The sequence below is a fragment of the Panicum virgatum genome, chromosome 5K (genome assembly GCF_016808335.1).
Source record: "Panicum virgatum strain AP13 chromosome 5K, P.virgatum_v5, whole genome shotgun sequence".
In the NCBI taxonomy this organism is placed as follows: domain Eukaryota; kingdom Viridiplantae; phylum Streptophyta; class Magnoliopsida; order Poales; family Poaceae; genus Panicum; species Panicum virgatum.
This window is the reverse complement of record NC_053140.1, coordinates 53302541-53328162: the sequence shown is the minus strand read 5'-3', so window position 1 is coordinate 53328162 and position 25622 is coordinate 53302541. Positions and strand designations below refer to the sequence as shown.

Below are 25622 nucleotides of genomic sequence, written 5' to 3'. Positions count from 1 at the left end.
CCTCGGACATAATCAAAAGAGTAGGGATGCACAATTGTAAACCGGTAAACACTCCATTGTCGACTTCAGAAAAATTATCTATTGAGGAAGGTGAAAAACTAGGACAGGAGGATTCTACTCGGTTTAGGAGCATTGTTGGTGCTTTACAATGTTTAACCTTGACACGACCAGATTTATCTTTTCCTGTCAACAAAGTGTGCCAATTTCTGCATGCTCCAACAACTTGTCATTGGACAGCTGTCAAAAGAATATTAAGGTACTTGCAGTACACGGCTGGAACTGGGTTAAAGATTGAAAGGTGCAAATCTATGATGGTGAGTGCCTTCTCTGATGCTGATTGGGCAGGAAATTTTGATGATAGGAGATCTACAAGTGGTTTTGCAGTTTTTCTAAAATCAAATCTGGTCTCATGGAGTGCAAGGAAGCAAGCTACAGTTGCAAGATCAAGCACTGAAGCTGAGTACAAAGTGTTGGCAAATGCAACTGCAGAAGTAATATGGATTCAGACATTGTTAGCTGAACTAAGGATTCCACACCCACCTGTTGCACGGCTGTGGTGTGATAATCTTGGAGCCAAGTATTTGTCACAAAATCCAGTCTTTCATGCTCGGACAAAACATATAGAAGTTGACTATCATTTTGTACGAGAGCGAGTTGCTCGGAAGCTGTTAGAGATCCGATTTATATCTACACATGATCAGCTTGCAAATGGTTTCACAAAGCCGCTTGCTGTTAGAAGACTCGAAAATTTCAGGCGTAATCTCAACTTGGGAAGCTGTGATTAAGGGGGGGTGTCAGAGATAAAGTATCCTCTTGTAACAAGATAGCTACGAGAAGGAGATTGGCTGGTAGTTAATCAATAGGACTCTTGTTGTATTCGGTTTAAACAATCTGTCGCCGATTAGATTAGAACTGGTCAATCTTTCTCCACGTTATATATGTAACCATGGGCACCTTGAGTTGTGCAATCAATTAACAGGTACATGTCGCAGACCCAAGCTAGGGCTCGACGCTTCCACCTAAACTCTGAGTATCTTTTCACACGGACGCTGAACTCTGAACAAAAATAACATCGGAGAGCGTGGTGTTCTCCAGCTCTGCATCTCGCCGTCCTGGACCAACGACCACCCAACCCCAACCATGAGGTAGGCTGGCGACCTGGCGAATCCGAGCCCTTCCGGCGGCCCACGCCCGCCCTGAGCTGCGTCAGAATACCTGTCCGGCGAGGCTCTTCCCGGGGTTAGGAACGGCAGGTGGGAACAACAAAATTGGCAGGGACCAACAACCTCGATCCCCCCTGCGAAGTTCCTATCGCCCGGATCGGAATTTGCATCGCGCGCGGGTGGTTGGGCGTGGGCATCCATCTAATCATTTTCGTTTCCGGAATCGCCACTTGATTGCCGTCAGCTCTAGAACCCATGCTACATGTAACAAGTAACATGTGCTTTTTTTTTTTAATTCTCCGATAAGAGCAGCCAAGATCGTGTCCTGAGTTCAGTCAAGGTTGGATGAGCTTATGCTTTTCGCCGTCTGTTTCTGCGAATGCGCTTTAGGATATCTGCTGTGGACTTTGGGATCGAGACGATCCTTTAGCTTAAAGTATGCTGCAATCAAACTTTTATCAGGGGCAACTTTTATGTAGACTCGCTTTTGTTAATGACTCCGTGTATGTTCTCTCTGTACAAGTGCAGATCATCCTTCCACTTGTTCAGAAGTTCTGAACTTTTTTGTTTTAGCTGCAGCACTGAGCAACTCTCTAGTATGCTCGTGGCCAGGAGTGGACGCAGTTTACAGAGTCAAATGAAAGAGATGATTTTACTTTAAAAAAATAATGAAAGAGATGAGCTGGCCCACCTGTCATTGAGTGCACAGCACGAAACGGCTTTGCTTTCGCTTACGCGTACGCGCGGCCGAATCACGGCACGGTGCTCACCTCCCTCCTTCCCCGACTTGACTCCGCCGCGGATTCCCCGCCAGATCTCGTTCCGCCCCCAACCCTAACCGCCGGCGGTGGCCATGATGGCCACCGAGCCCTTGTCCCCGGGGCAGTCCCCCGCCGCCGCCGACCTCGAAACCCTACCCCTCGACTCCTCCTCCTCCAGTGTCGCGGCCACGACCGACCCCTTGCTCCGCCCGCCTCCTTCCCCCTCGTCCGCCACCTCCTCTCCCACCGCCGACGCGAACCACGGCCCGTTCGGGGACGAGGACGAGGAGGAGGAGGACGGCGATGCGGATGGCGTCACTCCAGCGCCCGCTCCCCGCAGCGCGGCGGCCGCGACGCCCCGCGAGGCGTCCCCGGTGTTCGCTGAGATCACTGTCTCCGAGCCTAGGAAGCACGCGGAGCCCGCCACGGGAGCCGTGGGCGTCATTCCCGGCTCGGCCAGCTACGTGTCCTACCTTGTCGCCACCCGGGCGTCCGATGGCGGCGAATTCCGCGTGCGGCGGCGCTTCCGCGACGTCGTGGCGCTCGCCGACCGCCTCGCGGAGGCCCACCGCGGCCTCTTCGTCCCCGCGCGGCCCGACAAGAGCATCGTAGAGGGGCAGGTCATGCAGCGGCACGACTTCGTGAACCAGCGGTGCGTCACGATCCAGCGCTACCTCCGCCGCCTCGCCGCGCACCCCGTCGTCGGCCGCAGCGCCGACCTCCACGCCTTCCTCACCGAGCCTGGCGGCATCCCCACTTCAGACGGCGACTCGCCTAGGTGGAGCCCCGCGATGAGTGCTGCCACGTCCATGGCTGCTGCTGCTCCAGCAACGCCTACCAAGAGTGGGAGGGACTTCTTTGGGGTGTTCAAGGACCTGAAGCAGACAGTGACGAATGGGTGGGTGGCTGTGAGGCCGCCTGCAGTGGAGGAGGAGACTGACACCAGGTACCTTGCACACAAAGCCAAGCTCGAGGACTTGGAGCAGCATCTGGTGACAGCATCTCAGCAGGTAACTGAGCATTTCTGCAATATTTAGCTCCCATGCTGTGTCACTCTGATTGTTCTGCATAAGTGATGTCATTGTCATTGTGATTAAATTATGATTGCTTGTTTGGAGAAGCGTACACTTTGCTACTCGTGTACATGTTGTGCATCATAAGTTTTCAGTACTGTGTATAGTGCAAGGTAAACTAACTAATCTGCTAACGGTGCATCATTTGTAGGCAGAGGTGCTTGTCAAATCTTATGATGATCTTAGAGCAACAACAGGTCTCTTGGGAATGTCATTCATCAAACTGGCCAAGTTTGAAAAGGAGAAGGCTACGAGTGATTCTCAGAAAAGACGAGCTGCTGATATCAGTAATTTTGCAAATGCTGTTGTTAGAGTTAGCAGATCGCAGACAAAATTAAATGCTGAAATTGTAAAACATCTTGTAAGTGGGGTGACTTGACTAAATGAATATTTGTTCGGTCATATGCTGTTAGGATAACTTTTTCCCCTTTTGATTTTGATATATTCTTTGCTTTTGCAGGGCATTATCCACGAATACATGGAGACAATGGCTGCTGTTCATAATGCATTTGCTGATCGTTCCAGCGCTTTGCTTCGTGTGCAAAATTTGTCAGCGGATCTATATTTCCTGCATACCCGGGTGGAGAAGCTTGAAGCTGTATCATCTAGAGGAATGGATCAGGAGAGATCAAGGTATCAAAAGATAGAAGAGCTGAAAGAAACAATAAGAGCTACAGAAGATGCAAAAACACATGCGCTAAAAGCTTTGGAAAATATCAAGGTAATTCATCCAAACATATCAAAAGTTATGTAACTAGCTCACAAATGTTTTGAATTACTATTCCTAATTATTCTTTAGTTAGTTGCATAGGAAATTCTTATACGTTCTTGTGAGAAATTCAATTGAAATACGGTAATAACTTAAAACAGACCCATAAGCATTATTCTCTATTTTGGAAGGAGCAATAGTCTGGAACTCTGGATACGTAATATGATCAATAGTCCATTCGGTTTGCAGTACTCTAGAGATATTGTTTAGGTTCTTTTGTAACACAGTACCTAATACTAGCTTATATACTATATCTGGACCCAAGTTCCACTAGGCGGCGATTAGGCGCCGATTAGGCGCTAATCGGAGGGGCACCGTGTCGATTTGGGGTTAGGCGGGCATCTAGGCGGACTAGGTGGTGTTGAAGGGCGCAGTAGTGGTGGAGCGGCGTCCAGCGGAGGAGCTACGGACGCGCGCGGACCGCAGCGAGCGCGGGCGACGGAGGGCGCGCAGAGGAGAAGGGAGAAGGCAGCGCTTGAGAGGGAGCGGAACCTGAGGCTGCTCCCCTGCTCGTGCGGCTGCTCCCCTGCGCCGGAGAGGGAGCCTCCCCTGCTCGTGCGGCTGCTTGCCCGCCCGCCTCGGATACCACGCCGCCGCCGCGAGATCCCCCGTCTCCGGGATGGAGGTGAGTGCCGTCCGCCGGCTACTCCAGCTCTCTCGACCTTGCGCTGCTGCTCCGGGGTGAGTGCGGGTGAGGCACGATGAGGACGGGATGAGGACAGGCGTGAGTCTTGCGGCTGGAACCAGAGATGGATGGATAAGGTTGGAGTGGGGAGATGGGTTGGGCCCTTGCTTCTTGGGCCTTTCTATCTATCTAGGCCAGCATTTCTATCTATTTAGGCTCACTATTTAGCTGTTTATTTTTATCTTTAGAAGATAATATATGCAATATTAGTATATATACATAATGCCTAGAAAAACGCCTAGGCGCGATTAATCCCGCCTAGGCGCTAGGCAGTGGGTCACCGCCTAGAATCCGCCTAACGCCTAGCTGAACTTGGATCTGGACCATCTGTTCAATCATTATGATTAAAGCTATTTATTATAGTTGTTTGTTCTACGGAAATTCTCATCAGTGGGCACTTCTTTTGACGAACTCTAGCTAACATTTATTCCAAGTTAAGCTCACAAAAAATCGGAATGAATTTGGAGCTGCTTTCCTGAAGCATGGGGATAGCAGCTGACATGTTGCTAAATAACCAGGAGTCCAGATTGTCTGTTTCTAACTATCATTATGTTTGAGGTGCGGTGAAATTTATTGAGAATTTTTGCTTTTGTTAAAGTATTAGACAGTGCAAAAGATTTCTATTCAACCCTGAGAATAAGGTTGCATCCATTTCAGGTGAACATAAAACTACTAGGATGCATAGCAACATCTACATTTAGATTTCAACTCATAGTCAAGAACACTGTTTTGTCCCTTCGCAGAGTCATTGAATCATAGTAGCAATTCTTGGAAGCGCTTGTGTCGTGGTGTGCAAACCCACAGCCGGGTGGCGTAGTGCACCCGCCTAAACCCAGAGGGTGAGTACTCGGGGGTTAGCTAGGATTAGTCCAATCTAGATGCAAGAACACGTTGAACACAGCAGGTTTAGAGTGGTTCGGGCCGCCGGAGCGTAATACCCTACGTCCATTGTGTGTTGTATTGCTTGCGCTCTCAAGAGGTTGAGAACGGGCTCGTTCGGAGTGAATCCGAGCTTGTGTTTTGAGAGTGTAGAGAGAGTCTCCAGAGAGTCCCGAGAGACTTTCGTGTGCAGCGAGCGCCTCCCCTTTATATCTCAAGGGAGGCACGTACATGGCCGTTGAGTCTCCGACATGTGGGCCCAACGATGTTGTATTTAATACGAATGGCCTAGCGCTATTATGGTGCTACGCCTGGGAAAGATTTTATTCCGGGATTTCCTTGCTTTGCCCGTGGGAATCTTCCCGTCCAGCATAGCCATGCCCTGTCTTGTCGAAACGGCGCCAGGGCGTAGCTTGCGGCGTAGCCTGCCACGTAGCTGAACAGGCCGTGTAGCTTGCGGCGTAGGCGGTATGATGAAAGGGTGTCGTGCCGTCGTATCCATTTAATGCGGCAGACGGGCTCTGTGCGGATGCGGCTGCACTGTGTACCTCGGTAATATGCGGTCTACAGTGAGGCCTGACAAAAGCTGCCCCGCGTGCCGCGGCGGCAGAGCACGCCTCAACCACCCGCATTGAATGCGGTGGGTGGGCGAGTCTTCCAGTGGAAGACTCGTGCCCGCGCCTGCGCCTACGGGACACGTGGTGCCCCCGGACCCCGCCCCGGCGGTATATTGGTTCTACGCGCGTGGGAGGTCCAGACGGACGCGGGGAGGTCCCGGACCCATATGGGGGGTCCGGGCCCTCGGCTGTTGGCGCGGAGCTTCCCCTCCTCAAGGACATGTGGCGCCACCGGACCGTCCCAGAGCGGGGAGCGGGTCCGGGGCCGTTGGCCCGGTGAGGTAAGAGCCTGACCCCTAGGGCCCGGCTGCTCCGCCCCTTAGTGCGTAGTTATGGATGACCACGCGAGTCCTGCCTTGCTGCAGTAGGAGTGGGTATCCCTGCTACAGGGTACCGACAGCTTGGGACATGGTTACACTGTTGAATTGAAATCCCCAATCGTTTGCATTACAATTTGGCATGGAGTATTTGCAGTGTTTTTATTTTCTGATAATGCAGGAAAACAACATTACTGAAATTAAAAGATTTAACAAGGAAAGACGCCATGATTTGGTGGAAATGCTGAAAGGTTTTGTATCAGATCAGGTACAAGCTCTCAACTTTGTTACATTTTTTGTTTTCTTTTCCTTTTTTGGGGGGGGGGGGTGCACAGTTGGCACTATTTTTTAAATTTTTCTAAGTAAATCAAAATATTAAGTTAATCAGTTAAAGAAGCAGTATGATGCAGTTCTTACTGTAAATTGCACCTCCAAAATTGATAATAGTAACTGCTGTTATTTCACCAAAGAAAAAAAACATGAGTGCTAAATGTTACCTGTATCCATGCAATGTCAGCTGTGTTTTACAAGATGCAGAGGTCCTTCCATTGCTCTTGAAAAAGGAAATTTCATGTGAATTGGTTGTATTTGTGTGGATGGCAGATTTAATGGTTTGCTGTGCTTATTTATCACATGTTTCATGATAATAATATCATGAGGCTTCCTTATGCAAAAGTACATTGGTAGAAACAATCTTCTCTTCATTATCATTCAAGGGGAACAGCCAGGTTGCAGAACTTGAAACCTTCCAGTGCAGTCTTTACTGGCAGATATACCGGGAAACCTTCCAATGAGGACTTGCAAGACCATTTGAATTACCTAGATGTAGTGTCCTTTTGTATATGGTAGACAACATTCGAGTTCTAATCAATCTCCCTTAGACAATCATCACCAAATCATTTTTTTCTTTTTTTTTCCTACATGAGGGCGTACCCCGTTTGCATTAAAAAACAACGGAAATACAAGATGTTTCTCAAGGACAGCAGGCCAGACCGCCAGACTGGCCTCCAAGAGGAGACTAGAGAGATGAAAGTAAGAAGAGCGAGAAACTTTTTTGTGTGTGTGTGTGTGTGGTGTGGGGTGGGGGGGGGGGGGTCCGCTCTTGATTCAGGGCGGCCATGGTGGGATAAGTTCTCATCCCGCCATGAGGGGCACAGAAAAATGACCAGGCAAAACACAGTCTGGATGAACATCGTTGGCAGCAGTAGAAAACGTCTTTCACCTTTTTGTCTTCAGCCTCAGGCTTCAAGCAGTTGGGCGACCTTCAGTTCGAACGGTCTTCATCCCCATTTGTGTCAGCTCCCTCAATGCGCAGAGGTTCTCCTTTCCTTGACCCTCGTCGACGCCACGAACGCCTTCGCTACTTGCATGAATCACCAAATCAAATCTGTTGGCCATTTGACTCAGTACGATGCACATCATGACCATTTTAGTTTCGCAACCCTTTTGACAGTGGTATAAAACTTTTCAGTAATATGTGTGCACAATTTCCCATTTTGGGACAAGTACCTTTGAATCTCCTCTCTTTTTCTTCCTGCAAAACACCCACCAAAATAGGTGGCATCAAAGATGCATGTCAAATTAGTCAATCTGACCAAGGAAAGCTATTGAAATTTGGATTGCTGATTTCCTTTTTCCTGCTGCTGTGTTCAGGCTACATATTCGGACCATTTTGCTAGTGTATGGACAAAGGTAGCAGAAGATACAAAAGGATATGCGAACAGAACCAGTTGAAGTAGGATGTACATATATAGGTGAAACTGAGCTGTTATTCTGCAGCATGAACATGGACTACACAATTGAGAATCATGTGATGACCGTTTAGGCTTGTACTCAGACAGGATCACTCTTTCCATTCCTGAAGGGAAGGGACGCATGTCGGAGGATTTTTCTAGGGATTTGTAACGCCAGTTGTGCACCTGAAAATTCACAGGAAGCATAGCACAACAATTTTCCCTGGTCTATTTTTCTCAACCCGGGCTTCATGTATTGCTGAGTTTTTTTTTCTGTATATTTACACGGCACCAGTTGGGTGAATTTGTTGCCTCCCGAGATAACCAGATACATGAGATTGTCTTCCTGAACTGTTGCTCACTTGCATTTACATCATTTTTTTCCTATTTCTTTCTACAATATCCTCATTTGTTGTTTCCTTTTACCATTGATAAATCTTTTTCTTGGAGGGCTGCGGATCAGCTGACTTTTCTTCTGCTGATCCTTTTTTGTGTACATTGAATATGTGCTGTAAAATCCACATCTCCAAATCGGCCTTAAAGGTATTGTTGACGTGCAAGGCTTGAAGTCGATGATACTGTGGCCTGGTGCTGGTAAGCTCGATACTGTGGCCTGGTGCTAGTGGGTCCGAAGAATCACGATTAGCCAAGGGCCAAGGCACGCACAGAAGTGACTCCTCTCTAAGCCTCTCCTGCTACAGTTGCAAAAGGGGAAAACAGGCGATTCGGTCGCCGCCGCCGGTGACGGCGGTTTCCTCCATCTCCGATGGCCTGCGGGCCGTCGCGAGGTGGTGGAGACCGCTTGTCTCTTGCTGGTAGGCGGGGTAGGGTCTAGTTTTAGTTCTAGGGGGTGTAGGTCTAGGTTTCTATAGCTTTAGTTCTAGGGGGTGTAGGTCTAGGTTTCTAGACGACGTCGGCGAGGCGACGGCGGCGGCGTCGTGGCGGAATAAGTCCTCTCGGACTCTTCCTCGCCCCGTTGGTGCTCCGCTCCGGCGCTGGCAGCGAGCCCATGGAGGTTGGTCTCCCTGCGCAAGCTTTGTTCTGGAGTAGACCGTCGGCAACCCGTTGGCCCGAAAGGGAGATAGGTATGTCGGCCTCTTTCTTTTGGGGATGAGAAGGCAGCTTCGGGTCTTGTGGAAGATGGGAGAGTGGAGCAGGTTCGATCTTGCTCGTGGCGGCGTTGTTCGTCGACGGTGAGCCTGGATCTATGGTCGTTGAAGTTTGGGGTGCTCCCCGGCCAATGGACTTCCAGCGATGCTTTCAACTCGTCTGTGACGGCGGGTGTCTTGTGCGGCTTTTCTCAACGCCTTGAGGCAATGGAGCTTCGTCTGACCATGGGATGGCGGCGACAAGCTTCCAGCGGTGGTCGCCGCCGCCGGCGGAATCGAGAGGTCTGCATAGGTTCCAGAGGTCTTAATGTAATTTTTCTTTTTCTTAGGGGCCTTTGCGTCAAAAGGTTGGGACAGCTTCCTTCTGTATCCCACATGTCTGTATCTGTATGTGTACGCATCATGTACGGTTGCCTCAAAAAAAAAAAGGCACGCACGGAAGGCCACGCCTGTGCAAGAATGTGATCCACTCGTGTTGCAACACGCTGTCGCTGAGTGGACATGCCCGTGAGCTAGCCCCGTTTGGTTCCTGCTATGCTATGCTACGGGAAAATTTTCTATGCATGAAGTAAGTAAATGAAATCAATTTGTAAATTTTTTTCAGGGATGGGTATAACTTTTTGTGACGAATCTAATGACGGTAATTAATAGATAATTAGCTACAGTGATGCTATAGTAACTATTCTCTAATCGCACGGTCAAATGCCTCATTAGATTCTTCAAGGTTCCTGGCGCGAGGTTCTGAAATTAGTTTTTGTCCACTGACTTTATTTGACACTATAATTAGCGGTCAAAATATCACTATAGCACAGCGCAAATCAAACAGGACCTAATAGTGGTTGGACAGGCACCTTGGTGGCCCCTTTTGCGGCCACCGGCTTCAACACCACTGCTGTGCTTATCCTGTCCACGTATGCACTCCGTATCTTCTTGTCCCGTCTCGACCCTGTAACTTCTGATCGTTCGCCTGAGATTTCTTCGGCCTCGTTTAGATGAAAGTCAAAAAATTTTGTCATAGAATCTTACTAATTTGAAGTATTAAATAAAATTTATTTATAAAACTTTTTGCACAGATGGATTGTAAATCGCGAGACGAATCTAATAATGCTAATTAATTCATGATTAATTAATAATTAGTGGAGTGTTACTTTAGCATCACTGTTGCAAAATTATGGATTAAGTAGGCTCGTTAGATTCGTCTCGCGATTTACAACCCATTCATGTAAAAAGTTTTGTAAATAGACTTCATTAGTACTCTATGTATGTGTCCAAATATTCGATGTAACATTTTTTGTGTTTACGGAGTTTACACGATTTGATCTAAACAGGGCCTTCCTCGAGTTCTTCCAGCTCACAAGCTACAAATCACACCACAAATGGAAACAACGGCAGCGACCGAACGCTGATGCCGTTCGTGCGGCTGCAAGAAATTCCCCAAAAATCTAAACCCTGTGCGGCTGTGCTGACTGCTGGAGCTCGCTGTGGTGTCGCCTGAGCAAACGCAACGGATTTCGTTGCTGGTGAAAACTCACACTTCTGCTTGTTCACTAGTGACAGTTGGATAAAATGTCCGCCGTAGGTTAGGCTTGTTCAGGCTGACGAATTTTTTTGAAATAATAGGCTGATGAATTTGAATTTGATGAAAAAAATTGATAGGAACATGCTTTATCTGCCCTGATGACTACTGTTGAAAGGGAAAAACAACCGAGACTGCTCCGCCTCTCTGAGGCCCTCCATTTCTCCCCCATCACTGGGCGCCGGCGGCGCGGGCGCGGCGCGCCTCTGTCGTCGTGTCAGCAGGGGGAGAATGCTGCCGCACGCGCCGTCCCGAGCCCCGGGGGCCTTCAGGTTCAAACCCCACCTCCCCGCCAAGCCGCCGCTCCTCGCCTCCACCTCCACCCCCGCCTCGGCCTCCGCCTCCTCGCGCCGCAACCTTCTCATCCTCGTCCCCTCGCTGGTCGCGGCGTCCACCGTCCTCCAGTCCCTCCCGCTCGCGGCCTCCGCCGAGGCAGGCGATGAAAAGCCGGTCCCACCTCCGCCGGCGCCCGCGGCTCCGGCTCCGGCTCCCGCGGACGAGCCGGTGCTGTCGAGGGTCTACGACGCCACGGTCATCGGGGAGCCGCAGGCCGTGGGGAAGGACGCGCGGCGGAGGGTGTGGGAGAAGCTGATGGCGGCCCGGGTGGTGTACCTCGGCGAGGCCGAGCTCGTGCCCTACCGCGACGACAGGGCGCTCGAGCTCGAGATTGTCAGGAAGCTGGCCGCCGGCTGTGCCGAGGCTGGGAGGAGCATCTCGCTCGCGTTCGAGGCCTTCCCCTGCGACCTCCAGGAGCAGCTCAACCGGTTTATGGACGGGAGGTTGAGACAACGAATTTACTTCTTTGCTAGTATAGTGGTATTTATGACAAGTATATAGCTGAGAAACATTACGTAGATGATAAATTAATTGCTTGCCCTGATGTGCTATAATTTTGTGTTTAGAGATACTGAGTTTTAACCTGTTAACTTCAAATGTAAGTTGAGTTATCAGTGCTTGTTATTTGCACCTTTCATAGATGTGGAGAATTAGGATTGGAGTATAGCTTCTGGCAAGAGAAAAACTGTTTCTTTGCTAGAAGAGCTAAAATTGTCTTGTAAGTTGTATATTCGTCATCGAGGGTTTGCTAGAATTATTTGTATCTACTAGACTACTACTATTTTGACTGTAGGTTTCCAAACAGGATAAGCTCACCAAAGTCCTATGTTAACTCTCTTTTGCTTATGTTTGTTTATCTTTTTAGGTGTGGACAGTAAACTTTATAAGCCTTTGAATGCTTATTGTGGATGATCTTGTAACAATTCTTTGCTTATGCAGAATTGATGGCAACACCTTAAGGCTTTATACATCTCACTGGGCACCAGAGCGATGGCAGGAGTACGAACCTCTTCTGAACTACTGCCGTGATAATGGAATAAAGCTTGTTGCCTGTGGAACTCCACTTGAGGTGATTTATAATTGATTTTCACATGGTCCCCAGCAAAACTGTATGCGATTCAGGCATATATTTGAATCGTCATTAATCTTGCTCATTTATACTTCTGAATTGTGGACAGTTAACATCGTAAAATTGTGATAGTTTGAAATTGATTTACATTGTTCTAATGGGCAAGTGTCTTCTTGTACCATTACCATGTATTCTAATTCTCCTGCTTAAGAACCTCCGTTACATCCTTTTTGAGCCCTTCCCTAGTAAATCTCTGATCTGATGTATATTTAATATGTAACCTTGGCTTACTCTACTCTCTACATTGTTTGGTTAAATTATCTAGTGCTTTTCTTGACTAGGTGGTAAGAACTGTCCTAGCGGAAGGAATTAGAGGCCTTTCAAAAGCTCAAAGAAAGCTATATGCTCCTCCAGCTGGCTCAGGCTTCATTTCTGGCTTTACATCCATCTCAGGCCGATCATTGATAGACAAAATTTCATCAACTCGTGGTTCCCCTTTTGGCCCAAGCTCATATTTATCGGCACAGGCAAGAGTAGTTGATGATTATACCATGTCCCAGACAATAATGAAAGAAATTACTAATGGCGATCCTTCAGGGATGCTCGTTGTTGTAACTGGTGCCAGTCATGTTATGTACGGGCCTCGAGGAGTTGGTGTTCCTGCTAGAATATCTAAAAAGATGAAAAAGAAAAACCAAGTTGTGATACTTCTTGATCCTGAGAGACAAAGTATAAGGAGAGAAGGTGAAATCCCTGTAGCTGATTTCTTATGGTACTCTGCTGCCAAGCCATGCAGTCGAAATTGCTTCGATCGTGCTGAAATTGCTAGAGTTATGAATGCTGCTGGTAGGCGACGTGAAGCTTTACCTCAGGTAATCACTAGCTCTTACTTGGTCTTTGTTCTATATATCTCTTGCTTAGTGTAATATGTTGGGAATAGTTATTAGTCTAGGTCTAGAGGCAAATGTAAACAGTACTGAAATTGTTGTATATCAACTAAAGAAACAGAAAATGATTGTTAGTATGATAATTTTTTCTAAGTCTGCTTGTTTTTTCTAAGTCTGCTTGCTATGATAAGTAGTCATATTTTTCTTATGTTGGATCTGACAGAACTTTCTGTATTTTTATGACAGGATCTTCAGAAAGGAATAGATCTCGGTGTAGTTTCTCCTGAGATATTGCAGAACTTTTTTGACCTTGAAAAATACCCTGTTATGGCTGAATTGATTCACCGATTCCAAGTAAGAAGCTCCTGTATTCTTTATCTCTCACTCTTTCTTCCCCTTCAAGAAATGGTTCGAGATGCTGGTATGACAATAAGCATGGTTAAATTGTTGAAACTCAACATTGGCCATTTTCTGCAGGGTTTCCGTGAAAGGTTGCTGGCAGATCCCAAGTTTCTGCATAGATTAGCTATTGAAGAGGGCATATCAATAACTACGACTCTTCTAGCGCAATATGAAAAACGGAAGGGAAAGTTTTTTGAAGAGATCGACTATGTTCTCACTGATACAATTAGAGGTTCTGTTGTTGACTTCTTTACAGTGTGGCTTCCTGCGCCTACTATTTCACTCTTATCTTTTGCCGACGATGGCTCTGGTGAGAGCGTGGAGCTTCTGAAAGGACTTTTAGGGACACTGCCAGATAATGCATTTCAAAAGGGTATTGTAGGGCAGAATTGGAGCATTAACCAGAGATTTGCATCAGTGCTTATGGGTGGTATTAAACTTGCCGGTGTTGGATTCATTTCTAGTATTGGAGCTGGAGTTGCTTCAGATGTCTTATATGGTGCTCGTCAAATTCTGAAACCTTCTGCAAGCATGGAAGTGGGGTGCAAAAGATCTCCAATTTGGAAAGCAGCAACTGTTTATAGTTGCTTCCTTGGAACGTCAGCCAACCTGCGATATCAGGTAGTTTGCCAAGGGCATCTCTCTGTTTACATAAGTGGTGGTTGGTTATGAAGAGCTATTTTTCCATTTGATGCATAGATCAGGGCGCATGCTAGTGATGGTTAAAATGTGTTTCTCAAGTATTATTTCCAAGTAAATGCAGCTTATCATTTCCTCCATTTTCTCAGTGTGTTAAACTTTTCCGATATAAACATGTTTCAGGTCATAGCTGGTCTGATTGAGCATCGGCTAGGAGAGGATCTGATGGCCCACTATAACCAGCCACTTCTTGCTAATTTATTATCCTTTGTTTCAAGGATAATTAATTCATACTGGGGAACACAGGTTTGCCACTTCTAGACTTTACGTTGAGCCGTTAATGTTTTAGTATTTAATTTGCCTTCTCAAGATGGCTGGCACAAACTAGTTTTCTATTTCTTGAAATGAGAACTCTTTTTTTGTTTCTAGCATATGTGTTGAAGTATAAGTGATCTGCCCACTTTTCCCTAAGCTTAAGCTTTTGGGTTGAATTGGTTGGTGCATGCAACTCAATATGGTATCAGAACTAGAGGTCTAGAGTTCGAATCCTGGCGGGCGCGATTAAATAAAATAATTGCAGCTGACTCCTATTCCACATTTGAGGTCTAGCGGAGCCTACGCGTGAGAGAAAGTGTTGAAGTATAAGTGAATTGCTCACCTTTCCCGACCAGCTTAAGCTTTTGGGTTGAATTCGTTGATGCATGCAACTCAATAGTATGACCAAAGACATGCAAGTGGGAGATCTCCAGTTCCAATTAATTGGTGGCTGACTACTTGACTGACTACTTGGGCCCTGTTTGTTTTCAGTTGCAGATTGTCGATTGCACCTTGTAGGTTGTTATAATCTCCAAGCTGAAACAAACAGGATTGTAACAATCCACAGGCCAGATTGTCACAGCCCAACAATCTGCTTCATCTCAACGATCTCCAATGATCCACAATATGCAAAGCTAAAACAAACTGGGCCTTAATTGGCCCAACTTGTAGGCATAATTAGTTGTCGAAATACTCCTAACCAAGACTGTTCGATGGGAGGCAATTCAGTCCTCAAGCATTCCTATCCTTTTCATCATTTCTTTCTGATCTTAAGGCTGGTCCTGGTGTAATTGAGGTAAAGGGTGCCATCAGTATTCACTACAGCTGAGTAATTCATTTCCTTGATAAATTCTATTGAATATCTTTAGGGAAGGAAACCAAAACCTTACGATAAAAGGATTTGATGTCTCTAGTCTCCAACTCCATAGACATATTGCATGGTAGCAGTTGCATTGCTTTTTGCTTTACTTACACCATGTTTCTTGCAGCAATGGATCGATCTTGCACGAGCTACAGGTGTGCAGAGTACTAAGAAAGAGTTACCTTCTCCTGAGGTTCCAAACTCAACTGAAATGCCACTCCTAGAATGTGGCACAACAGATGTACAGAATGTGGATGACAGCACCAACCAATCAAATGACTTGACATAGTCATGACACGATGGCCGTGGCCTAATTTGGTGTGGCCATACAACACAAAGAGCAGCTCCTTCTGTAACAAAACGTACACGATACAGTCGTACAGGCATATAGATGAGAAGTCTTCTTAGAGCAAAGATTGAAGCTTAGCCGTTGCATGACGTGAAGCGACAAATCTGAAATTCTGAAGAGCAAAGATTTGAAGACTGTCACGTCATTGTGAAAGCCATTTTTACACCCTTATGGGGCGAATACTGTTTGTACATTCGCAGAGGAGTAGAGATTTTGAAACCTGTACAGCATCTTTACACGTGAAATTCAACCCAAGAACAATCATGGGTATTGGCGTTTGTCAAGGATCAGAATTGTCGTCCGTGAGAACCTTGTATGCACTTGAATTCAGAGTACATGTAAAATTTTCCTGTCTGAGCGGATTGTTCCACGGTCTGATGTATCCTGTGGTATAGCATATGGCGTAAAAAGCAAGCAGTCCCAATGCACTTATTGTTTTCCACCTTTGGCTTCCCAACGCCGCGAGCTACAGCTTTTTCAGGCTCATCTGAAACTACAAATGACGAATTCAGAAGAGTTTTTCTTGGTAAATCATTGGGGCACATCGCCGCCGCTCCTTGCCTTGTTGCACGCGGCATTTCTTCCTCCAACCGCATGTGTGGAGCAATGCAATTATCGGCAGGCGTCCCAGGGCCCCACCCTTTTCTACAAATAGACCATGGGAAGAAGATTGCGCGCTGCGTACGTGTACGTGTACAGAGGAGGTTGTGGACCGATGGTGCGTCGAGAATCAGATCACTCTTCGCTCAAAAGTCTCAGACAACAAGAACGATGCTCCTACAATGGGGGCATCAACGCCCTCGTGCGTAGGTTCTACCTGTTCCTTCAGATACATCGCCAGGAATCCATCAGACCGCCACGCCCGTGCAGCCAAAGAAAGGCACCCACCCGTGCAGTGGGCTGGTGCCGCCGCTGCCGCACGAATCCAGTTCCCAAGTCTCATCAACCATCAAACGCAGGACGGCTTCCTTCTTTTCTTCTTTATCAGGAACCTAAATATGCTGTCCCACACTCTCACTGACCCGTCCCTGGACCACTGACTAAAACGGAGTTCCTCTGCAGTACTGCGGAGGAACTCGGTGCCACTGACCTACGGGCCCTGCAGTACTGCAGAGGAGACTCATCCGACTAAAACATATCCAAAGCCAAAACAGTAACATCCAGATATCGCGAGACAGAACCAGAGATCCGGGGGCATTGCAAAAGTACCGGGCCTTATCGCTTGAGAAGAAAAATTGGGAAAGATGAAAGAACAGGGCATCTCATCTGCCTCACGGTGCAGGGCAGAACTATTTTATAGGCCAAATGCCCACGGCCACGCACGGCCAGCTAGGCCGCCAGAGACGGTGGCCACACGGCGGGCCGCTGTTACCTACAGTAAAGTACAGTGGAGTGTACAGGCGTACAGCCAATCCACTGACACCTTCACATCTCGCCAGGTTGGTCGCCCAAGCAAGCTGGCCGCTGCCACATGTAACAGCCCACGGCCCGGCCCCGATCGAGCAGTCTCCTCCGCGAGACGCGGGGCGGCGGAGCGGATAGATAGATAGAAGTAGAATAGTGCCCGCCTCCTGGCGCAAACGGTGGATTCCCATGGAGTATTCTGATGGTGGCGGGAGACGACGGGTGGATTTGATCTCGAACACCGTGCTTGATATTCTGGCGGGTGACGACGAGGACGACGGCGAGGCGGTCGGTGCCGGTACGGAGGCGGTTGGATGCACCTCCGAGTCCGAGCCCGCGCGAAGCTTCGCCGCGGCTTCGTCGGCCCCCTGCCCCGGCATCTCCAGCGATTTGGAGCTGCCCGCGCGCACGTGCCGGCGCGCCGCGGGTCCACCTGTCACTCACGGCCTCGCCCGCGCGGCTGCGTCGCGGCCTGGCTGGCTGACGGACAGGTAGCGAGCGCGGGGTGAATCGGTCAGGTCACCGGGTTTAAGGTTTTCCACACGGCGATCGCTGATCTGGGGATTCCCCCGGCTGCCAACTGCGCTGCACGTTGCTAGCACTTGGACGCATGCCTGTGCTGCATCTAGCGGGCGCGGGAGCTGGAAGGCTGGAACGAGCGGACGCGGCGCGGGTGCCGCTCGTACGGATACACGCGGGGTGCCGCATGGATGGGCCGGACGAGCTCTTGATGGACGACGCAACGGGCGTCTGCACGCGGGGGGGGCAGGCAACATGGTGGGGGCGGGGCTACTTGTCCAGTGGCGCGGCTGCGGTGCACGGCACTGCACGCGTTCGGCGACGAGCCGATGAGTATGTATGTGTATTCGAGTCACGAGAAAACCATGCAATTCCGTACAATACTTAAACATGCCCCATCAGTCCATAAATGTAAGATATTACTAGAACAGGCTAATTAGTCTAACCTCATATTTTTTTAGATTACACAGGAGTACAACGCAGACACTCACAACACATGCACACTCACTCCCTATGAACACACGTACGCAAACCCTACCCCTATGAGCATCTTCGAAGATTGAGCCGGCAAATCCTCGAGATTGACGAAGTCACCACATGTGCCTCGCTGTCGACGGGAACGTCGCCTACCACTGAATGTACAACGCATACTAGTATTACCAGTTAGATAGATGTTTGTTTTGGAGTGTCAACATTAATCCTCATGAGACATGCTACAAAAAATATATATTATAAATCCTAAAACTATAAAAAAAAAACTATCCGGCCTCTAATCATCATTAAAAATAGCAGTTATTGGATTTATTATGTTTACAAAAATTAACCCACCTCTATTGTTACAAAACTATTCTAAAGTAACCCCTAAGTCTATGTATAAATTATTCATCTCTGTCATTATGATGAAAAACCTAAAATGACACTAAACTTCATATAAACTACCTATGTATACCATTATTAAAATAGTGTAAAATAACCTTCAAAATTTTACGTATACCACTATTAAAAATAAACTAAAATAACCTCCAAATTTGCATGCAGGTTGTTCGGATATGCTATTATTGAAAATAAAGTAGAAACCCCTAAATTGACAGATAAATTACCTGAAATTTTGGTTATTATCTCTGATTTTTCTCACAAATTCCTATATTTATGTCTCTTAAAAACACTACTAGCTAGTATGCACTATTGTATAAATTAACTAGCACAGTGACCCGCGCAAATAGCGCGGCAGCTAGTTTCAATTTTTTATTTTTTTAAAAAATAATATTATTTATATAGTTTGGTTTTGTTAATTTATTGCTGTTGTTTTGTCTAAATTGTCCGGATTGAGGTGTGGTCTTTTTTCTCTTGTCACCACATCATGTGTTGTGCAATATGAATTCATGCTAAAAGAGAATATAAAGAAACATCTTGTAATTTTAATTTTAGTCAAAGAGTCTTAGCTGCGGTGTTAAATTATGCTTAGATCTTATGAAGAAGAATGGCCGAGTAAACAGTTTTTATATTACATGTTTTATTGCTGAGAGGGGTTGGCATATCAAAACATTTAGTGAAAATGATTAAATTATTTATAAATGAAAGATACAATGGTTACCATTTGAATTACTAACTGGAATTTTACAGTCTTATTGTGGAAAGATGGACGTGGCTAACAAAATTTCAAAGTCCATAAGCCGTTAGCTTCCATTGTAATGATCATCCCATGTCTAAAGTCTTGCTTCTTTCGAATCCTATACTTACGACCTCTTTAATTTACCCTATGGCCGCAACAAAAAACTATATCCAATCTCCATATATAATGATCAGCAGGGTGTTCTCTCTCCTCCATTGCGCAGTTTCTTTTTGGAGCGTGAAGGACAAAAATTGTGCCACTTGTGCCTTGCCTTCATGCATATTTTTGCACCATATATCTCCCTAGTTGGCCGGTGGCATGAATTGATATGGCATCCACGCAAACTCCGTTTTCATGTGGCAACTACCACAGTTGCCCAGCCACACTATGTTTTTGTTGTTATTGGTCGGCTGACCGCTGATGTTCCAATAGGTGTCTAGACAGCATGTATGTGAGCCTTGTCACTTCGTATGAACCCACCAAGCCACCTGCCAGGGTCTGCTGTGAGATCTTCACAAACGTGAGATGAAAACAAATCAAAGTTACAAAAAAGCTTTTTTCTGGTCAGATGAGATTTGGGACTTCTACTTAGTTCATCACGAATCTATTTTTGTCCTTACTCATTTGACCAAAAGTTTGCCACTCCAACAACCCTGATTCATCTATCTGCTTTTGACCTTCCAAAGTCTGCTTTGATATACTTGGAATGCCAAATGAATCGTTCGTGTTGCTTGCTCTCGCTCTGGCCACAAAACAGATCCCTGAACTACTTGTGGACATTCCTATGTCTAGATGCCAAAAGCTACCAGTATGACGACGACCGCAGAGATGTCAAATTTCATGTCCTAGCTTCCCAAATCACCGAGCAAGTAACCATCCAATTTTGCGGTTGCAAGCTTGACGATGATCAAAACAAAAGGCATGTCACCAATATCTGAGCGTGAGTGCTATCACCACCAATCAAGCACCATACATGCTACAACAGTCATGTGCATCTCTTGTTCTAGCATGTCAGTTTGGTATTGGCATAGTATATTTATCACAGAACATCGATCGACGCATATGACCAGCTCGGATGCGTTGAATTCCACCAGCTCAATCTCGCTCCCTCTCCTCGTATCTTATTCCGTATTTTTCCCCTATCAGGTTTAGCCCCTATATATCTTGTCTCGATGGCCAGCAAAGGATGTCATGACCTCATGCAACGCAAGCTAGCATGCAAGGTTGACCACTGCGCTTAATATTTTGTCACCTCCTCGTGTGGTCACCAAACCATGGGTGGTGGTGATTGGTTTTGGCTTGATTCTGCATCTGAAGTACCACGGCCAACGTCTTCACTCACTCTTGTATGCTTGCATGGAACTCGATTTTAATTCAAAATTTAGCTTTCTATTTGATAGATTTTTTTTTCTACTTTTAAAATTTTAAACTTGTATATGTATATAATTCGTAATTTATATGAATTATTTGGATAAAATTTTATATGTGTATTATTAGTCGTGTTTGATATGGATTCTTTGAATAAGTCTAGACTGTTAGATCTTCATAAAATTCAATGGTGTAAATCTTTTCTTTTTAGATTAACATGGGAATATCTAGACCCACTCAACGGATGTGGTGTCTTCTTTTAACAGCCACTTACTAATATAACACATAGAATATAGTATTTCTTTAGCTATTTTTCTTTCTAATTTGCTTCTTGGCTATACAAATTAGCTACTAATTTTTTATTTTTTCCTATTTATTTAGTTGTATTTGATATAGACTTTTGGTGAACTATTAATTTCCTTATTTTTCTAATTCTGAATTGAACTATTTAGTAATCGTGTTTAGCATGAACTCTTTGGTCATGTTCTAATTTCGTTATTTTTAAATTCCAAAATCAGCTATTTATTAATTATATTTGATATGGACTCTTGAGCTTTTTAAACAGTTATTTGTTTAGTTGTATTGTATTTGATATGGACATTTTTGTCAACTATTAATTGCCTTATTTTTTAATTCCCAATTTAGCTATTTAGTAATTGTATTGAGCATGGACTCTTCAGTCATGTTATAATTTTATTATTTTTAAATTTCGAAATTAGCTATTTATTAATTCTATTTTGTATGGACTTTTTTGCCGACTATTAATTTCCTTAATTTTTAATTCCGAATTTAACTATTTAGTAATCGTGTTTAGCATGAACTCTTTGGCCATGTTCTAATTTCCTTATTTTTAAATTCCAAAATCAGCTATTTATCAATTATATTTGATATGGACTCTTGAGTTTTTTAAACAGTTATTTGTTTAGTTGTATTGTATTTGATATGGACATATTGGTCAACTATTAATTGCCTTATGTTTTAATTCTCAATTTAACTAGTTAGTAATTGTATTGAGCATGGACTCTTCAGTCATGTTATAATTTTATTATTTTTAAATTTTGAAATTAGCTATTTATTAATTATATTTGATATAGACTCTTTGGCCGACTATTAATTTCTTTAATTTTTAATTCCGAATTTAACTATTTAGTAATTGTATTGGGCATGGACTCTTCGGTCATGTTCTAATTTCCTTATTTTTAAATTTCGAAATTAACTATTTATTAATTATATTTGATATGGATTCTTGAGTTTTTTAGACCGTTAGATCTTCATAAAATCCAACGGTACAAATCCTTCTCTTTTTTAGATTAACGTGAGAATTTCTAAGTCCTCTCGGCAAACGTGGTGGTTTCTTTTAACACTATTGTATTAAGATAATAGATAGATTTGCTATTCCAAATGTCGTATGTACTGACGGAGGGAGAATTAGATTTCTTAAATTGCTTAGAACTTGCTGATTCTCAGTCGATGGAATTAATGAGTAGACGTACAATTCAATTTTGGATTAAACATAAACAGCTATACTAACTCGTACCTTCGCGTTCCTTTCCTTGCCAGCATCTTCTCATGAAAAAAAAACAAACAAATCTACGCGAACATCAATTCAGCTATTATTGCACCGCGAACCAAACTCCATGATTACGCTAAGCCAGTCGTCCCGTACGTACCTCTCGGTTCCAAACCAGGCTGGTACGGTGCCACGGTGGCAGCCGCATCTCACCCTTATCTTGGAGCAAAATCAAGCCGGTGCCCCGGACCACGGTACGTCAGCACTACCCGCGCACGCACGCACCACTCCGACGGAGCAGCTAGCTAGCTCTTTCGTACGCGACACGAGTGTGCCGGGGCCCGGCCGTGCAGTCCAGCGCGGCTGCGTCCAAAACTCCAAACCCGCCGAAACCTCCAGCTCCCCAGAGATCCGGCTGCTCCCCTCTGCACCCGCCCAAAAATCTCTCTCGCCTTCCGGCCACCACCACCACCTCCCGAAAGCGAGATCGCACGGGCGACCGACGTGGGGGGTTGTTCGCGGAAAAACCCCTCCTCGATCGGCCTGTCGCGCGGCGGCGAGACCTGCCCGTCGGCATGCCCGCCGGCTTTGCCGCGCCGGGCTGGGCTGCAGGGGCGCCGGAGCGCAGCGCCCTCGGCTTTCGAGCGGGTGCGGATTTGGGCGGCATCGCGAGGGCATGTACGTGCGTACGCAGCCCGGGGTCGGCGTGCCGGTGCAGCTTGCCGCCCGGCAGCTTCCGCTCCGGTTCCAAGCCCCCCCGGCCGAACGTTTTCGACGTGCCTCGGTTCTCGGAGCCGCGTAGATCTTCTCAGCCTGGGAGAATGTCACGGTGATTTCTCCCCCTTTTTTTCTTTTCCACTCGCACCTGATCAAAAAGTACACTAATAAGGGAGGGAAATCTGTTAGACATCTAGGCAATTTTCGGTATATTTTAATTCCAAAATTAGATGTATAAACTAGCAATATTTCTATGACTTTAAGGAGTAAAATAAAACATGTGAACATGTTTATACTTATCACACATATAAGCATAAACAATATAAATAACCAAAGTTTCAGGGAGTACCCTAAAGCGGGGCCGTTGCCGGAGGCATTGGCTGCGCTGTTACCAACTGGAGTAGACATCTACTCGGTTGGCCTCAGTCGAAGTAGTCGAACTAAATCGGTGCAGGAAGAAGTTCGCAGTGCAGTCCCGCGAACGGTCACCAAGATGTAGTCGACGTAGTCGTTCGGCCACCAGAATGTAGTCGACGTAGTCGTTCGGCTCGTCCACCAGGAAGTAGTCGTTCAATCGGGCAAAGCCTTAGTATTTTTGAGCAGTCACGCTAAAGCGTTACCCAAAAACCTGATTGCCCGCCTATCCCGTGCAGGATCTCAAGGCGAGCAAGGTTTCGGAGGCCTGCTCACGCAAATTCTGTGCGCGCAGAAATTAGCGTTGGGGAACTCAGTTGTTGCAACTGGAGAGGGAGAAGAGAGGAGCCGAGTTGCCTCAGTGCTCTGGTGCCGAATGGATGAGGGGAATGGCACTCCTTATATAGTGACTCAGGTGCTCAGGATCGTTGAACCTGGACACCATCAGAGTCATTTAGGTGATGCGGTTATGGCCATTAATTACAGATTTAATTGCACGTTTAATCGCACGATTAATTGCTGTCAACGGCAAAATAGCCATCACATCGCACCGCGCCGCGCCGCGGCGCACCGCACCGCACGTCCGGCCGCGCCGCGCCGCGCCGCGCCGCGCCGCGCCTCGGCCTCGGCCTCGGCCTCGGCCACGGCCACGGCCTCGGCCACGGCCACGGCCCTGGCCCGGCCCGGCCCGGCCCGGCTCGGCGAGGCGAGCGAGCGCGCGCGCGTGTGGTTCACCGTCCTCCTCTTACCGGCTTCACAAGTGGTGTACAAGAAGTCCACCTTTTAAGTCGGTTGAGATCCTCCTCAATTCCCGGTACGGAATTAAACATTGATTCCCTAGCATTAATAGTGGGCTTTAAATTCTTTTAATGCTTTAGAATAAATGGGCCAAGCCCATTACTCCAACAATCCCCACCAAGAAATTCAAGCCACACTAGAAATACCCTCATTCTCTCATTGATATACCAGTATTCGACAGAGACTGTTAAGTTGAACTTCCATCTAGGACAAAGGCTACACTTATTCACAACTGTGCAATGGACTATGCCTTGAATTGCCAGTTTTGTGCAAACAAGTTTGACCAGAGCCCTACACTGGTACTAGGCTGCAAAAGCATCCCCGCGGTTTGGAGCTTATAAGTCATACTCCAGGCCCTTCATGAGTTTCTAGAGAATACCCAATTCTCATAGACCATGAACAGTGGTCAAACTCATATAGGTGTGTTTCTTTCAGATGTTCTGTAGGACAACATCTTTGTTTCAAGAAAACAACTCATTTGTTTAAAAGAAACCACCTGGCACACATTAAGGTATAGACCAACCTGCCATACAGATTAGAAGAGAAATGCACCTTATACACGGAATGAGCCCTTTTCACAAAGGTTCTCTTCTCACAGTCAGATAGGACAGGTTTCCACTATAGAATGACTCACGTGGGTCTCAAGCCCAATTCCATAGATGCATTGTCTATCACATTTCGTGAAAGACCCTTTGTAAACTGATCTGCCAGATTTTTAGCCGTCTGAACATAGTCCAGGGCTATAACTCCGGAGTTTCTCAATTTTCTGACAGATTTCAACCGCCTTTTCACATGTCTAGATGACTTCATGTTATCCTTTGAACTATTCACCTTGACAATTACCGTTTGATTGTCACAGTTCATTAGGATTGCCGGTAACGGTTTTTCAACTATCGGCAAGTCCATAAGGAGCTCACGAAGCCACTCAGCCTCAACAGTGGCGGTATCTAATGCTGTGAGTTCTGCTTCCATAGTTGACCTCGTTAAGATGGTCTGCTTGCAAGACTTCCAGGAAACAGCTCCACCACCAAGTGTAAACACATATCCACTTGTGGCCTTTATCTCATCAGCATCAGAAATCCAATTTGAATCACTATACCCTTCTAGTACCCTTGGGTACCCGGTGTAGTGAATTCCATAGTTCATTGTCCCCTTCAGATAGCGCATTACTCTTTCAAGACCCTTCCAATGATCATCTCCCGGGTTTGAAACAAACCGGCTCAGTTTGCTTACAGCAAACGAGATGTCAGGTCTTGTAGCGCTCGCTAAATACATTAATGAACCAATGATCTGAGAATATCTCAGCTGATCTCGCATTATCCTTTTGTTCTTTCTAAGAATTAAACTGGCATCATATGGTGTTGAGACAGGTTTATAGTCGCTATAACCAAAGCGACTTAACACCTTCTCCACATAGTGAGACTGTGTAAGAATCACCCCACCATTGATCTCTTTTACCAGCTTTATATTAAGGATAACATCAGCTTCTCCCAGATCCTTCATCTCAAAATTTTGAGATAAAAACTCTTTGACTTCCTTAATCACATTAAGGCTAGTGCCAAAGATCAGTATGTCATCCACATACAAGCACAAAATCACTCCTTCAACCCCACCATAGCGATAGTACACACATCTGTCAGCTTCGTTCACAACAAAGCCGGCAGAGGTCAAAGTTCTATCAAACTTTTCATGCCACTGCTTAGGCGCTTGCTTGAGACCATATAAAGATTTTAACAACT

At 46.2% G+C, this 25622-nt stretch overlaps 1 protein-coding gene across 1 annotated transcript; it reads left to right on the top strand.

The window, feature by feature from the left end:
- The first annotated feature begins 1925 nt into the window (after positions 1–1925).
- Positions 1926–15911, top strand: LOC120710242 (protein RETICULATA-RELATED 5, chloroplastic-like). Its single transcript, XM_039995890.1, has 12 exons — positions 1926–2934; positions 3149–3358; positions 3458–3718; positions 6446–6532; positions 7918–7993; positions 10801–11461; positions 11958–12087; positions 12429–12959; positions 13221–13328; positions 13452–13997; positions 14199–14321; positions 15320–15911. Exons 1-12 carry the CDS (start codon positions 2017–2019, stop codon positions 15479–15481), a joined length of 3813 nt encoding a protein of 1270 aa, XP_039851824.1. The 5' UTR covers positions 1926–2016; the 3' UTR covers positions 15482–15911.
- Positions 15912–25622: the final 9711 nt, after the last annotated feature.